This window comes from Plectropomus leopardus, chromosome 11, assembly GCF_008729295.1.
Source record: "Plectropomus leopardus isolate mb chromosome 11, YSFRI_Pleo_2.0, whole genome shotgun sequence".
NCBI lineage: Eukaryota > Metazoa > Chordata > Actinopteri > Perciformes > Serranidae > Plectropomus > Plectropomus leopardus.
The window spans coordinates 30,118,034-30,133,824 of NC_056473.1; the positions used below are offsets into that span (position 1 = coordinate 30,118,034).

General features: G+C 40.6%; 1 protein-coding gene across 1 annotated transcript in view; it reads left to right on the forward strand.

The window, feature by feature from the left end:
* Window positions 1-15,791, forward strand: part of jph3b (junctophilin 3b) — a 53,893-nt gene that overhangs the window by 30,196 nt on the left and 7,906 nt on the right. Inside the window, exons 4-5 of the mRNA XM_042496805.1 lie at window positions 8,641-8,765; window positions 10,572-11,560. Coding sequence (XP_042352739.1) covers window positions 8,641-8,765; window positions 10,572-11,560 — 1,114 coding nt within the window. The remainder of the gene's footprint in view (window positions 1-8,640; window positions 8,766-10,571; window positions 11,561-15,791) is intronic.

The following is a 15,791-nucleotide window of genomic DNA, read 5'->3' on the forward strand; positions in this document are numbered from 1 at the left end:
AGTTATGTGGTTTGAACGATGTTTGACTGACTCACACGAGTTGTAATTTGGACCCACAGGTAGATCTGACAGGGCTGAGAAATTTAAAAAAAGAAGAAAGGTGTAAAAGTACACAGTCGGATCATGCAAGCTTCAGCTTATGCATGCTGAGGAGGATTGTGCTCGGATATTTGGAGGGCAGGAGCTCATGCACAAGGGGGGCTTAGATTATTTTTGGGGAGGGACAGAGTGTCCTTGTTGAAAGTAGGGTGCCACTTTTTGCATACTTAAAGCAGCTAAACCACGATCTCAATACAAAAAGTACTTGGATGAGCCTATTTCATGAAGGCAGACAGAGTGTCAGAGGAGAGACGAGACTAAGAGTCTACAGTCGTGCTTCCAGCTCTGTGAGGCAGAGCACCACTGAGGTGCTTTCAGCTACATGCTAACATATCTTAAAGGGGACCTATAGATTGCCCCAGAGATGATGTTTTTGTTGGCCGACCAGGAAGTTAGCCCTGGTTCCCTCGTCAAAAAGGCTGGTTGATTTTCCATTGGATTTTGTATCATTGAATAAACTAAGATCTGCGGTAAACAAACATTTAAACAAACAAGATAATCTTCACAAATGAATACCATTTTGGGGATTTTTGAAGCCTAAATGTAAAAGTGTTGCACTCATCTGTCAACCAATTGAAACAAGTGGTGACCAGAATTCAAATATTAAAAAAATACATAATAAAACCACAAAATCCAAGTGTCTGAAGCCCTGATATGCCAATTTGTTTTGAAAAACGTCCTTGGCTTCATGTTTTTATCCTTGTTGTAGCCTTTAGCCTGTAGGGCTTAGTGTGGGAGCTGCGTTCACATATGCACGCCCGCACGACATGAGAGCTCACGGTACCTGCAGGCCAGTGTTTACCGCTAGCCGGAAGCCTCCACACACACACACACACACACACACACACACACACACACACACACACACACACACACACACACACACACACACACACACACACACACACACACACTTGTGGAGTTAGCAGCAAGCAACAAGTCCCTTTATCAGATTAAAAACTACTGTGTGTGGGGGAGGCTAAAAACATGGCACTAGTGATGTTTTTTAAACCAATTTGACACTCAAGGGCTCCAGGACGAGCAGTATGGAGACATTTTGTGGTTTTATTATGTATTTATATGTATTGTGGATTATACGATTTAACCCGACTTTCCATCGGCATGAGAGTGAGTAGATAATGATTAAGTTTTCATTTTTGGGTGAACTATCCTTTTAATGTTGTTTCATCATAAACAGCTGACACCTACCTCTAGAAATGGTCAAAATTCAGAATTTATAGTAGATTTAAAAACCTTATTATGTTTCAAGTATCTGAGATGAGGTCATTGAAACAGATGCAGCATGAAGTGCTCACGATATTGCTGAATCATGTCAGAAGGGGCAGGAAGTGACATGCACATTTGACTAAATCGATAAAAGTCGTGATGCTCTGAATGTTTGGTTTTCTCTGAAAATGACAGAAATCCAACTTGACTCTCTTATGATCCGAACCGTGCATGCGGTACAGTTTAAACCAGCTCTTTCTTTGTGTTACACACATGCATACACACACACGCAAAAATGTCTAACCCAGATTCAGACAGCAGCATAGCCCAGGACAGGACAGCCTCTCCGTCTCTCTCCCTCTCTTTGTGTCCCAGAACAGCAGGGTATTTCCTTGTGGAACACCAGGAGAAACCCTGAGAGGTGAAACACAGTATCTGCTGCAGAAACTCTCAGAGCTAAATGAAGCACAATAGCAATCTGGTACAAGGATGATGCAGCTTTTCTTTAAAACTTTCCTAGAGTGTCTTTCTAAATACGTTCATTGGCTGTTTTTAAATCTTTATCGAACTTTTTAATGTTGATCCGTGTCAGGAAGCAGAGAGGTCAAAGGTCAGGTCCAGAGCAAAATCCCAGAGCTGGTAGAAATTCTGTGTCAGCTGTCCACGTGCTTATTGTCACAGTAAATCCCCGGATTTGTGCGTGTGTGTGATACTAGGCTGACGTTCCCTGATCACTGTTGTCACATGTGCTGATGTAACTGATGTGGCATCAGGCTACCTGTGATTAGTCGGTACCAAATAAACACGCCAGTGACTCACTGTGCTTTGTGGACGGAGCCATTCACTGCAATCCTGTGACCTCGTTTCAGCTAGCCTAAAGCCCAACGCACACTCTCACACGCACACACACACACACACACTGTTAGCAGTGATGCAAACCGGAAAGCTTTGTTAGATATTCAGGTATGAATCACCCTCATCATCATCATCAGCTGGTTCGAGGTAATGACAGAGATGATGGAGGAGCTTAGCATGAGTCCCGGATTAGACTCTCTCTCTGTCTCCCCACTCATCTCATCTGTGTGTTGTCTTCCTCTGTGTCTGTCTTTTCCATCTTCTGTTTGCTTTGGTTCTCCTCTTCTTCACTGTCCTCGTTTATCTCCCTCGTGCTTTTGGCCCTCATGTTCCTGCGCGTTCACTCTGTCCTCGTCAAGGTGCTTCATGTAGCATTTTAAACATTAATATATGTTTGTCAAAATGTATGCCAGTGATTCTCGACTTAAATGCCAGCGGGTCAAATATGGCCCCTGATAGGGTGCCAGGTGGCCCCCTAATCATTTTCTAATCCACAATAAAAAATTTAGTGATCCACACTGGAAATTGTTTGTACTTTCAGTATACATAAGGTGCCAGGGTGCATACAACAACATAAAAATAGAGTTTTTTTATTTAAAAGAAAAAAAAAAAAAAAAGGAGAAGTGCAAGTGGAGGATCACCTGCACCCCCCTGATGGATGTCTTAGCTAAGCCCCTAATGTCCGAAAATCCTAGAAATATCCTAAAATCCTCAAAGTTTCCTAAAACTGTAGAAACATCCAAAAATCCCAGCAGCATCCTAAAATGGTAGAAACATCCTAAAATCATAGAAATGTCCTAAAATCCTGGAAACGTCTGTAAATCCTTGAAATGTCCTAAAATCCTTGAAACATCCTAAAATCCGAGAAATGTCCTAATATCTGAAATTGTAGAAATCTGAAAATGAAAATCTACTTTTTTTTATCCCATTGTCATTCCAGCATTGAAACATGCATGCATCCCATAATATCAGGCTTTCATTTTGTGGTCCTGGATAAGTTTTTGTAAATTTTACTGTTTTTTTTTACAAGATTGGGCATTTTACCTGAATTTTTTTTAAATCCTAAAAATGAATGAATATTTGGTAGTTATTATCAGGACTGATGTTGGTTGACAAAGGTAATGCAGTAAAAAAGTTGAAAAAAAATATTTATATATATATATATTTTTTATTGCACTTTTTGACTTTTTGAAAAAACTGACATAACACACTAATCATTGACCTATCTGAGACTGTGATAACATCATTAACAACAAAAAATATATAAATAAAGTGTTTGGAAAATAACAACTTTTTAGTGTTTTTTTTTTTTAAATTAAAAAAACTGGCATCATGTAAACCACCTGGTATTTAAGGGGTTAAAATCTTAAGAAATTCAATAAATATTCAGTAGTTATTATTAGGACTGATGTTGGTTGATAAGTGCAATGCAGGGGAAGTTGGAAAAAATGGTTAGATATCGTATTTTTATGGCACTTTTTAACAGGGTACATTTTTTGTACCAAATGTGTAGTAGTCAGAAAATTGAAACAGTGCACGAGGGTTAAAAAAAAAAAACTCATCTGGATTTTCCATTCAAACTGAGGTGAACATTTTAACTGTCTTAAAACATGTGCAACTGCCTCCCTAAATTCCAGTAAAACCAAATTTCTCATAAATCCCACTCCTTGACTTTAATGTAGAGGTTGTCAATCTTTGGAGCGCTGCTGTAATTACGCTGTCTCACAATTAATCTGGTAATGATTCAGTGATGCTGAATACGTAACACCTTTTAAGTCCATCTTCCTTCTTCCTTTTTCAGTCTCTCCTCATGCTGTACTCCATTACACCGTCTGTGCCGCTCCTTTGTCACACACTCTCCTCCCTCCTCATCGCCTCGCTTCATCTCTTGTTCCTTTCTCTTTTCTTGCTCTCCATCATTAACTCTTTTCTTTTGGACAGGATGTTGTGTTTTGTTATTAAGCCTCCATTGAACAGCCATCTCTTTTCTCTGCGGGCAGCTGATTCATCCTGAAACAGGTCGAGGGCAGGAGTGTTATATGTGAGCGCCTGTGCTTTTCCTCCTAACTGTACCTTAAAGTCCCTTGCCATCAGTTATTTTATCCAGCGTTAATTATTTCAGTGAAACTGTCTGATTTGCATTTTGCCATCGGACAGTCTTAAGAGCTGCACTGAATTTTGGGGTGACTGAGTGTGTTGAGTAAGCTCACTTCTCATGCTCATACATTTTCTTTAATCCTGGCATTTCTTGTGTACACAAAATCCAGATACAATGCAGTTGGAACACACTACATTCTTAATTTTATATTGAGTATAGAGTAAAGGATCATGACGTCAGCAGTAGTGAGAAAAACATTTTTGGACTTTTGGAAATGGAAGTTATTGTAGAGACCGAGTACCGGTAGATGATTCGGTTGAGTTTATCCAGGTACTCTGTTTATCCAGCTTTAAAACATGGTTGGATGGTGAACGTTTGCTGTGTTATCAGTCGCCATAACCTTTGTTACAACCGGCGTGATCGCTAATAGAGTGCACAATTTAAAAAATATATATATTTGTATATAGTACTGTTTAACTTTTTACTTTAAATATTTTAACAGTTTGCACCTCATAATAAAAATGCACCATCATTAAAAGAAAAAAAAAGAATAAAGAAGTCAGTCAAGAAGGCACCAAGTGCCTCACATGAAAACACATAAAAGTGAAAAAGACCTAATAAAACCTGTATGTAAAAATAAAATAAAATCAGATAGAATACATAGAAATGGTTAAAATCCACTTGATAATACTAATAAAAAAGTAAGATAAAATAATTCTAAAAATGTAGTGTGCAGAATGCATAACATAAAATGGAAAAATATATATATATATAACCTACTGACATTATTAATAAAATAAGCATAAAAACAGAGTATATAAAATGCATAAAATCAAGGAAAATACAACATCCCAAATATGTGCAGCAGTATATAAGGGCAAAGCAGAGTGCAAGGCAGCTGAATCAGTGCTAGTTAAAGGCTAAAGTGAAGATTTTAAGTGTTGATGTTTTCTCCACCAGAGTTAGAGCAGGTTGTGTCCAGAGTGTGTTTGTAGCTCATCCATGACATTAAGTCCTTATGGATGAAAAACTTCTGTCAAAATCTCTACATGTGATGGCGTCACGTGAAACAATAAGACGGTCTTTGTCTCTCTCCTTACACCTCACCTCCCCCACAACCAACAGGCGCTCACAGACACACAGGGTGGTGTTGAGTATACTGTGGGCCTGGCACAGCAGCGCTGGCAGAGAGCAGAGAGGGGCAAAGAGAAACAGAGAGGCAGAGAGGGAAAAAAATCAATAGCCATCGACATGCAACACTGCATCAAGACTGTTACTGCCCAGAGAGAGAAAAGAGAGGGAGGGATGGAGAGGTTATTTTACACAAGTAGAGAGCAGAAAAAGATAGGGGAGTGGAAAGGGAGAGACGGAGGTAAGAAGAGGGTTGTAATTGAGAAAAAAGATCTTTTTGATATTACCAGAAAGAGAGAAAGAGAGGGTGGGACAAGAGGCAGATGAAAAGGGGATTGTGATAAAGAGGAAGGAGCAATTAGGAGGACGCAGAAAGGAACATGGGAAGATATAAAAGGAAGAGTGAGGGAGATATGAATAGGCGGCTGTAAAGGAGCAGTTAGAGAGATGAGGGAGATGTGAAAAGCCCGTCAGGCAGAGGCAGCAAGATGAATTATTTTGTGATAGTAAACACATTTCAAGCAAATGATTACATAGCCTGTAAACAGATGAATACATACCACCTCATCAAACTGTGGCGCTGTAATCGTCTCCCTCCCATAGCTACTGTATGAGGTATCATGTATTATGTTAAAGCGTTTATGGTTTCGCGTGTTTCTCGCCCTCTGGTTCAGGTGTCGTTTATGATGAGATTCATCAGCTACAACATCGCACAATAGAGCAGATAACTCCGATACAAATGAAGGAGCTTATGCCACATGTTCTTTTTATAATGACAGCTCAGAATAAATGATTTATGTGAGCTTAACAGTTATATGTTTGCATGTAGATGTATTATTTATGTTTCCACATGATGGGAAAATGTCCTCAGTGTTGCAAAGGCACGCAAACAGTGGAGAAAATACAATATTTTCTCAAAAGTTTTAAACACGGATATGAATGAAGAAACTGAATTTAACAGTTGCGTACTATATGACGGATACTCAATTTGCTTTGCTTGGGGGCCACTGTTGCAAAATGACAAGAGGCCAGGGGCCAGACACAGCAGCTCCACACATGTTATGTGGATATTTTTTTTTTTTTGTTTTTTTTTTGATGTTTCTAAGATTTTATGATGTTTCTTGGAGTTTAGGGATTTTTTCCCCCAGATTTTAGGACTTTTTGTGCATTTTAGCACATTTCTAGGATTTTAGGAAATTTCTCAGATTTTAAGATGTTTCAAGCATTTTAGGACGCTCTAGGACTAAGACATTTCTATGATTTTAGCATGTTTTTAGAATATTTCTCAGATTTTAGGGCATTTCTCAGATTTTCGGACCTTTCTAGGATTATAGGACATAAGGAGTTTAGCAAGGATCTCCGTCGGGGGGCACCTTTTTTTAATAAACATGCTCTATTCTCATGCTTTTCATCCTTATGTATACTGAAAGTGCAAAAACATTTCCAGTGTGAATCACTTTATTTTTATTGTAAATTAGAAAATGGTTGAAGGGCCACCAGCACCCTGCTGTGGGCTGTAAGCTAAGTATCACTCCTATACGGTGCTTTCTTTATGTTCTTTTAACAAAACTCAGTCACATAAGTCTGCCGTTTTCTTTGACAGCAGTTTGGAGAGACAGTCGACCGATCACATCTTAGCAGCTGTGGATTGGAAAGGCCATCCTCCTGGCTAGCCTTCCCTGAAGGTCCAAAACTGATGCCTTGAGGGGTACCTAGAGGGTCATAGTTTGAAGTGTCGGGCTACTGACCAAGCTGCTGTATTTGACAAATGTGCAGTAATGTGTTCATTTTGTCTTCTCTGGCTCTCTGTGATCTACTCTACTACGCTTCAAAGGCCCAGATGCACCAAACGAACACGAGAGAACTAGAGGCGATGAAAGCCGTCTGCTGTGTCGTCTCACACTGCTGTGTGTCTTGGCCAAAAAGTTGCATGAACACACCAAACCGACGGTCAACCAGCGTGTATGTTCTGCGCCTCATGAGAGGAAACACAGCTCCATACCAGCAGACGGTCCTCGTCTGAAATCGTCATTCAAAAAGGAAAAAACAGAAGACCGCCTTGACATTAGTTAGCCAGTTAACACATTAACGACACAACCTTGAATATTGAAAGAACAAAGCATATTTATTGTACGCCAGTGAACAGCAATACAAACCATCAGGAATCATTTCTGCTAAAGAGCTCAATGGCTAAAGAAAATAATCTTACCTTATATATTGTTTTGACCTCACTTCCTCTGAACTTTAACCTTTTGTTTACATTTCTTACTTCCGTTTGTCTTCTCGTGTGCTGAACTGAAACGCCAATCACTGATTTCATTCACCAACGGGCTCTGCCACCAAGTCGACATGCTGAATCAGCAGATAAATAGCAGACGAGGGTCAACTAGGGCCGACGGTGCAGGACACACCGCAGCGACGAGGGTCACAGACGCTCACCAACCGCCGAACTCTGACTGACGGCCAGAGCCAAACTTGTGATTTCCAGTCGCTGTTGTGCTCATTTACATATTTTTCTCTTCTGCCTGACCGCTAAAGGAGCATAAACAGTGATTTTAAAAAGCTTTGTTTTCATGTGAGAAAAATGTCAGGTTAGTGTGGACAGAAGGTCAGAACAGAGAGAAAAAGATAAGCTGTCTTTAGCCTGCGTACTGCGCTCTCACTCAAACTCCCGTTCACCCTGTCGGGTTTAATTGGCTGTGGGTTGAACAATAAAGGTTACCAACTTGTCTTTAAAAGACCAGATTTTGAATAATTGTGGGGAAAAAAATAGATCTTTAAATTTGCATCCAGTTACTTACTCTTACTCTTAAAATTTCTTCTAAACATGAAAGGATTGCGTCCAAAGTATCCCATCATCTCTTGGAAACCAGTAAAGAGTTAATGGAGGTGAACTGGTTGCGTTCTGTCTTGTGTGAAAAAACCTGGACTCGACCACAAATACCTTCATATCAGTAAAAAACTGAGACACTGTGGTGCACTGTTGGCACTTTTATTGTTTCGAAAGGTCAGTTATTGTATTTTTTTTTTTAACTTACAGTATTTTTGGACAATATGTTTTTATTCTGTTCTCTTCTTTCATATTAAAACTACTTATTACTTTCCTCCCTGCTGTTCTTTTTCCTTAAGGGAATTTATTTTAGACACTACCGCCAAAGATTCTGAATGTTTAAAGTTAAATTTGATTTATTGTCCTCTATATATTCCTTTTTCTGTCTTCTGTGTGTCAGGACGGCTCATGCGCAGGGTAAAGCAGAGGCAGCGGTCGGAGCAGCTCAGAAAGCCCAGGAGGAGAGTCGCATGGCGAGGGTCACCGCCAAGCAGTTCTCCCCGTCCTTCCAGCACCCAGGAAATGGTGAGCACACACACTCACGGTACCTTCACGGCTCCGCAAAAACAATGGCCACGCTTCGTACTGATGTCCTCAAGATTTATTTTGCTCTCTCTCTCTCTCTGTTTCTTTAGAAAACATGAAAACTATAACAAAGTTATAAAAGTTTCAAAAAGCGTACGTTTTCCATTCACTCTTAAGTAGGAATACATGATAAGATCGGCACGTCATCAGCAGAAATTGGCTTTAAAATGAAACATCTGAATCGGCCAACATGCTGATTTCTGCCAATATCATAAAACAAAAAAAAAGAAAATTTTGTAATTGACATGCACGAACATGCACATATAGAAACATCAACACAAAGTCGAAGTATTTTTCTTATTTTGCGCAATGAATTAATATTATATACATTGAAAAGCATTGTATTTCATGCCCTCGTCAGCTGGTGGGTGTATGCATAGTATGATATTAATTCCACTACAGAAGAGACTTGATGATCTCTAAAATTAGGTGGGGGAAAAAAACTGGATATATCGGTTGTCAGCCAAATGAATCAGCATATCGAATACTGGCAAAAAATATATATATAAGATAAACAATCCAACACATATGAGTGTGACAGAAATGTCCTGAATTATAATAAAATCCTGAAAAATGCACTACTGATGTATATATACAGTATATATATATATATGTATATATAAGGGCACATCAACAGCATTGTACATGAACGTGAAACAAACAGAGGACAGTAAATGTGTGCAGCTTTAGAGTATTAATACTTTTGTTCGTTGTCTGCAGCCATGTTGCTCTAACACACAACCTATTCACCAAAATGACAACATATGTATTGCCATGCATGTCAGTAATCGACAAACCCAGCCAGGCAGACATATATGCAGCAACACGCGTGTCTACATATGCATGTAAATGTGTGTGACGGTGTGTGTTTGTGTGTGTGTGATGGTGGTAAAGGTCAGTGTAAACCACCCTCCAGCTTTGCGTTTCTGCCTCTGTCACTCACACCTGTACTGCACCGCAGGTGTCCAACCCACAAGAACATGCACTGCTCAGCACAGTGACATAAGCACACACACACACACACACACACACACACACACACACACACACGCACACACGCTGACTTTATGACACGTACTGTACACTCCCACACACAGATACCTGAGATGACAGTGATTGTTCTTTTGCCATCTCTTCTGCTCTCAGCGGCTGTCTGTTTTTATTGTGAGGACATTTATGTCAACAAGTATCAGCGCTGACATTTTGCAACATGTTTGTGTTTCACACATCCTGGACATCATCGCGTATCCTTCTGTTTCCTTCGCATTTATTTGCAGATAAAGACTAAGGGACTTTACAAAAATGATTAAGCGAGCAGGAAGGGTAGGTCGAATTTTTTGGGGAAAAATACTGGAGGTGTCAATTTTGTCGACCAAACAAACTAAAAACTCAAAAGTACACACCAAATATTTTCCCCCCAAAATAGTTTCTAAAATTTAAGGTATTTCTCATCAACCTGATGTTTGTTCAGTTGATCTTTTTTTCTGATAAGTTTGGTTTTAATGAGTTATGAAATTCTACAAAAAGGTGATTTTCAGCCATTATTTACAGCTGCGTGAGCCACTCGCGTTCAGTGGCGCTGCTCACGATTGATCGGATGGGTGTTTTAGCGCGAACTGTGCTTTCATTTTAAATGTTTAATGGAAAATTAGTAAGCAGCGATAGCCAGCGAAGAGACGTAGTCTCCCAACTTCACCACCTTCCCAAAATGTTTGTCATCTCTGTGACGCTGCTTGTCTCCTGCAGGCATGGAGGTGCAGCGTCCCAAACGTCAGGTGTCCAGCGAGGTGGAGGGTGAAGGGTTGTCGAGTAGCGCCGGCACCGCCGACAGCCCCGACCTCTACGTCAAGAGTGGTGCTTCCGATGACCCCTCTAACGACGCCGCCACCCCTGACCTCAGTCCCCCTTCTTCCTCGCCACCCCACACCCCGCCTCCCCCCGCCAGGCCGACCCAGCGCAGCAAGAGCGCCCGCTTCCACCGGCAGAGCGCAGTGGACCACGGGGACAAGGGGAAGGATGGAGGAGAGAGGGGTGAGAAAGGCGGGGGAGGAGGGCAGACGGAGATCCAGGTGTTGATGGAGGGAGGAAGTGGGGGAGGTGATGGAGGAGGAGGAGGAGGAGGGAAGGGGGAGTACCCACGGGCCAACAGCTGGAGCGAGGACAAGAGGAGAGGGATGTTGTCAAAAGGAGGTGGCCTCAGCGGACGGGGAGCGAGCCGGACCAATGGACACAAACACAGCTCCTCCAATCACAAGTCCCGGGAGCATGGGTCGTCCAATCACAGACAGGCCAGAGGGGACAGGTGGACGGAGTCCTCCTCGTCTGCCTCTTGGACGTCGGGGCACAGGGGCGTGCACAGCAGGGGAGGCCGTCTGCTGGAGCAGGACGAGGAGAAAATTAGCAATTATGAGATGGAGATGAAGCCTTTACAGCCCAGAGACTCCACTACCCACAAGCCCCATGGGCACGGGGAGGAGAGGCACGGGCACACTCACGCTCACGGAGAGGGGCGCTCGCACACCGTGCAGCGACAGAGGCATAAGAACCGTGAGGGGAGGGAAGGGAAAGAGGGGAGGGAAGGGGGTAAAGACTCAGCGCACAAGCTGGACAGAGCGGGGGAAAAGATTGATTCACGGCCTCTACGTCGAGACCTCACCCTGTCCCCCCCTCTGAAGTCGTCCCCCATCACACCGGAGCAGCAGGACCAAAGCCTCATGCAGAGCAAAGGCAACTCGGTAAGAATCACACTGAGCACGCTGACACATCTGTGGAGCACGCAAACACTGAAACACTCAACAAACTCTGAAAGATGAGATTAAATCTGTTTATTTTTTAAAAAGTCTGCTTATATCCTCCACTGCAGGGGGACTCAGCTCGCTTTGCTTTGGAGCCACTTTTGCAAAATGACAGGAGGCCAGTTGCAGCAGCCTCATACATGTTTCTAGGATTTTAGGACATTTCTACAATTTAGGGACTTTTTAATGATTTTAGGACATTTCTAGAATTTTAGGATGATTTTCAGATATTAGGACACTTCTCAAGTTTTTTGGAAATTTCCACAATTTTAGGACTTTTGAAGGATTTTAAGATGTTTCTAGGGTTTAAGAACACTTCTAGGATTTTAGAACGTTTCTGGGATTTGAGGACATTTCTAAGATTTAGGACATTTTCAGATTTAAGGACTTTTGAGGGATTTTCAGATGTTTTCAGGATTTTAGGCACTTTCTAGGATTTTAGGACATTTCTAGAATTTTAGGGCGATTTTCAGATATCAGGACATTTCTCAAATTTTCGGATGTTTCTAGGATTTTTAGAATATTTCAAGGATTTTAAGATGTTTCCAGGATTTATGAACCTTTCTAGAACTTTAGGACATTTCTATGATTTCAGAACCTTTCTAGGATTTTAGGACATTTCTACAATTTGAAGACATTTCTGAGACTTGGACGACAGGACGATTTTCAGATATTAGGACATTTATCTTCTTCTTTTACTTCTTCTTCCTCCTCTAGTTAGCCATATCATCTTAAAGGTGATAGTGTGATATTATGAGGCGCCCAGAAGCTCACCTGGTAGAGCGGGCACCCCATGTACAGAGGCTGCTGATTCAACTCCGACCTGCAGCCCTTTGCTGCATGTCATCTCCTCTCTCTCCCCCTTTCATGCTGTCGTATAACATAAAGACAAAAGCAGAACAAATAATCTAAAAAAGGGGATGCTATTTCAGTGTTGTATTTTCAGCCTTCTCTGCCCTGAAGAGTCTAAAAAAATCAATTATTGCAAGTATCCAGTGTCAATTAATCTTTACAATGTGGTCCTGAGTTACTTACAGCACTCAAAATCTTTTAACCTGTTTTTGCTTCCATTTAAACAAAGTTTTCTAATAATATATATATATATATATATTTAAAAATGCTAATATAATTTATTCTTTAGGAAATCAGATTAACTTGCACATATTTATGTGAGGCCTGATTGAAAATCCAAGAGCATGAACACTGTCCCTGGTGATTAAAGGTGTCACGCTCTAATAGGTATCAGCATCACTGCGTGTTGTCTCGTGTTACATGTACAGTATGAGCTGTGGATGGATTTTCAGTGACAGTGATTAACATTCTAATTTATCCAATCAAGCAGCACACTGACAAATTAGTGCTGAAAGCATTTTTTAACACGCAGAGAGCTGCAAAGTAGAGCAGCACAGTCAGCATATTTTCTCTGTTTGGTCATTTGTTATTGTTCAGCAAAGCACATAAGTTAATGGCTCAATACTGTTGTTGGGTTATTTTTGTAAATTTGGCCATCACTCCTGTTGGTTATGATCATAATGTACACACCTGTGGTTTAGTTTATTAGTTTAGTTTATTTGTTTCACATAAAATAAAGCACGATGGGGAAAAAATATATAAAAAGTACTTGTGAGGGTGTGGTAGAAACCTATACAGGCTTATATGAAAATGACACCCATAAAACATTGGAGTAGTAAAATACAAGCAATCAAAACATCACTATATTCAGTTGCTAAAAATTCAAAATCTCACAGTATAAGTCTGATTGTTTGTGTTGCTAAGCCTAATGAGCCGTTTTAAAATTGTGCCTAATGGAGTATCTCCACAAATGAGCTTGAGGGGTAAATTATTATTATAGCTGGTATGAAGTAAGGCTTAAACGAAGGGAAAAACATCTAGAGGTAGGATCAAAAAACTGAAAATGTAACTATGTTACCTCTGGTAGCAATAACCAGATAATTGGAGGTACTCACACTCACCTGTGAATATACACACGTGTATCTGGGCAGGGGAGAGCACACACCATAGTGCCATAGTGTGTTCTGTATATATTTAAATAAGTGTCCTTAGATTCCATTAACCCTTTTAAACCTAAGCAAACTGGTTTCAAAAACATTGGGATAAATGCATAGACTAACTTGACAAGAAATGTCCTACAAATTGCAAGAAATTAGCCAGAGGTGATGATGAAAATGACATTGAAATGAGCTGAATATTAGTTTTTTAAAAAGAAGTGATAATTATTACAAAATTATCAAGATACTACATGTAAATGTCAAGAAAATTATATATGTGATCATTATAAAATTATGTTAAAGAAAAAAATACATATTTTTTTTAAATTTTCAGCTCTTTTTCAGGTCATTGTTGTGTTCTGTCTTTCTTCTGTTTTTCTTTTCTACTTATATTTTTTTTGTTTGTTTTTGGTAATTTTCTTTAAAATATGTTTGTTATGTAATATAATTGATATATAAAATATTATAATTATAAATACAGTTTCTGTGACAATTTTTAAGTTTTCAAATAATCCTCCCCTCTTTTTTAAGACAATTTTTTTAGCTTTTTTTGTCACATTTTCCTATTTTCTTGCAATTTGTGCAACATTTCTTGACAAGTTGGTTATTGCCTTTTGTCCTCATGTTATTGAAAGAAACCAAAACAATTTGCTCAGGTTTCAGAGTTAGTCAAAAAGTTTGTGAAAGAAATCTGAATGCAGCACAAGAAAACTGATGTTGATCCAGGTTTCAAAGGGTTAATGTACAAAATATTGTTCAGAGCAGCTTTAAGTTTCAGTAGTTTGCACACGCAAAGTTGTGGCTCTGTTTGGCCCTAATATCAGCCTGGACAGCAGCTGTATGGTGCATTTGTCATATCCGTCATGTCACTGCCACACATTGATTTGACTAAAAGGATTTGTTGCCCACTGTCATGAGGATACATTCCATCCCCGGTGACATAACACAATGTTATCCCACACATTAAGATAATCCTGGGGGAGAGGCACAAGGTTTAACCTTGTGAAATAAAGAAAGATTTTTTTTGTACTATGAGCAAGCAGGGGGGATTACGCCGTTTTAATATAATTTTTTGGCTACGTCTTGACTCAGGCTGGTGGACGGCCTCAACCACGCTAATCCTGGATGATAATACGGTCACAGCATTAGCTAATGAAACCAACAGGAAAAATCAAGTGAAAACCACACATCGTACACTCTCCTGAGCGCACTTTGAATACAAGCTCTTTCTCACACACACACACATACACACACTCAAGTTGTGCGTAAACCTTTAAATACAGTTCCTCGCTCCTCACGCAATTTGCTCTCTTTAATACAAATTTGTCTGCAGGGGTGTGATGGCTCCGGTACAGTGAGCCAAGTCGCTTATTTAGTTTAGTGACTGCTGCTGCTACCTGCTACATGAAAACCTGAGGCCTGAAACATACACACACCAAACACACACACAGATATACAGGCGGAGAGACAACCCCAATGGTCCTCTCTGCACCTTAGTAACAGCAGACTGGCAAAGTAGCCCCTTCCTCACAGACGGCCCCCTATTGGTTAACCAGCGCTCTGTTGCTAGGGAACAGCTTATGCCTTGCTTCAACGGCGGCCAATCGGTGGGCGTGTGTCAGTGACAGGGGGGCGGGGGGTGGTTGGAGGTGGTGTGTGTGTGTGTTTGCAGCCGCAGAGAAGCAAGTGAGATTTGTGTAAGACAGGTTCACAGCATACACAGATACTATCACACTCCGATAAATACACACAGGGAACGCTGCAAACACCGCGGGAACAATGGGGCTGCTCTGACACACAGCCACGCACTGAAAGGACCGCTTTTTACCAATCAGTCAATCAATCAAACTTTATTGATATGATGCTTTTTGCAATACAAATGTGCATTACATAGGAGCAAAAAAATAAATGCTTTGACTGTATCCATTATGAAACCTCCGCACCAAAATAGCTCTGCACCTCTGTGTCCACTCAGAGACATCAACCAGTCGTCATCATGGAACACAGAAACAAACCTCTGTGCATCCCAAAGGCTCACTTTTACAGGAACAACACCTCAGTGAGACATGTCCCCAGACAACCAAGCCCTTCATGGCCCTCATAAAGGAAAATAACATGGCGACAGAGATCTTGAAAGTCAAGAAATAAAATGACATAAAAAT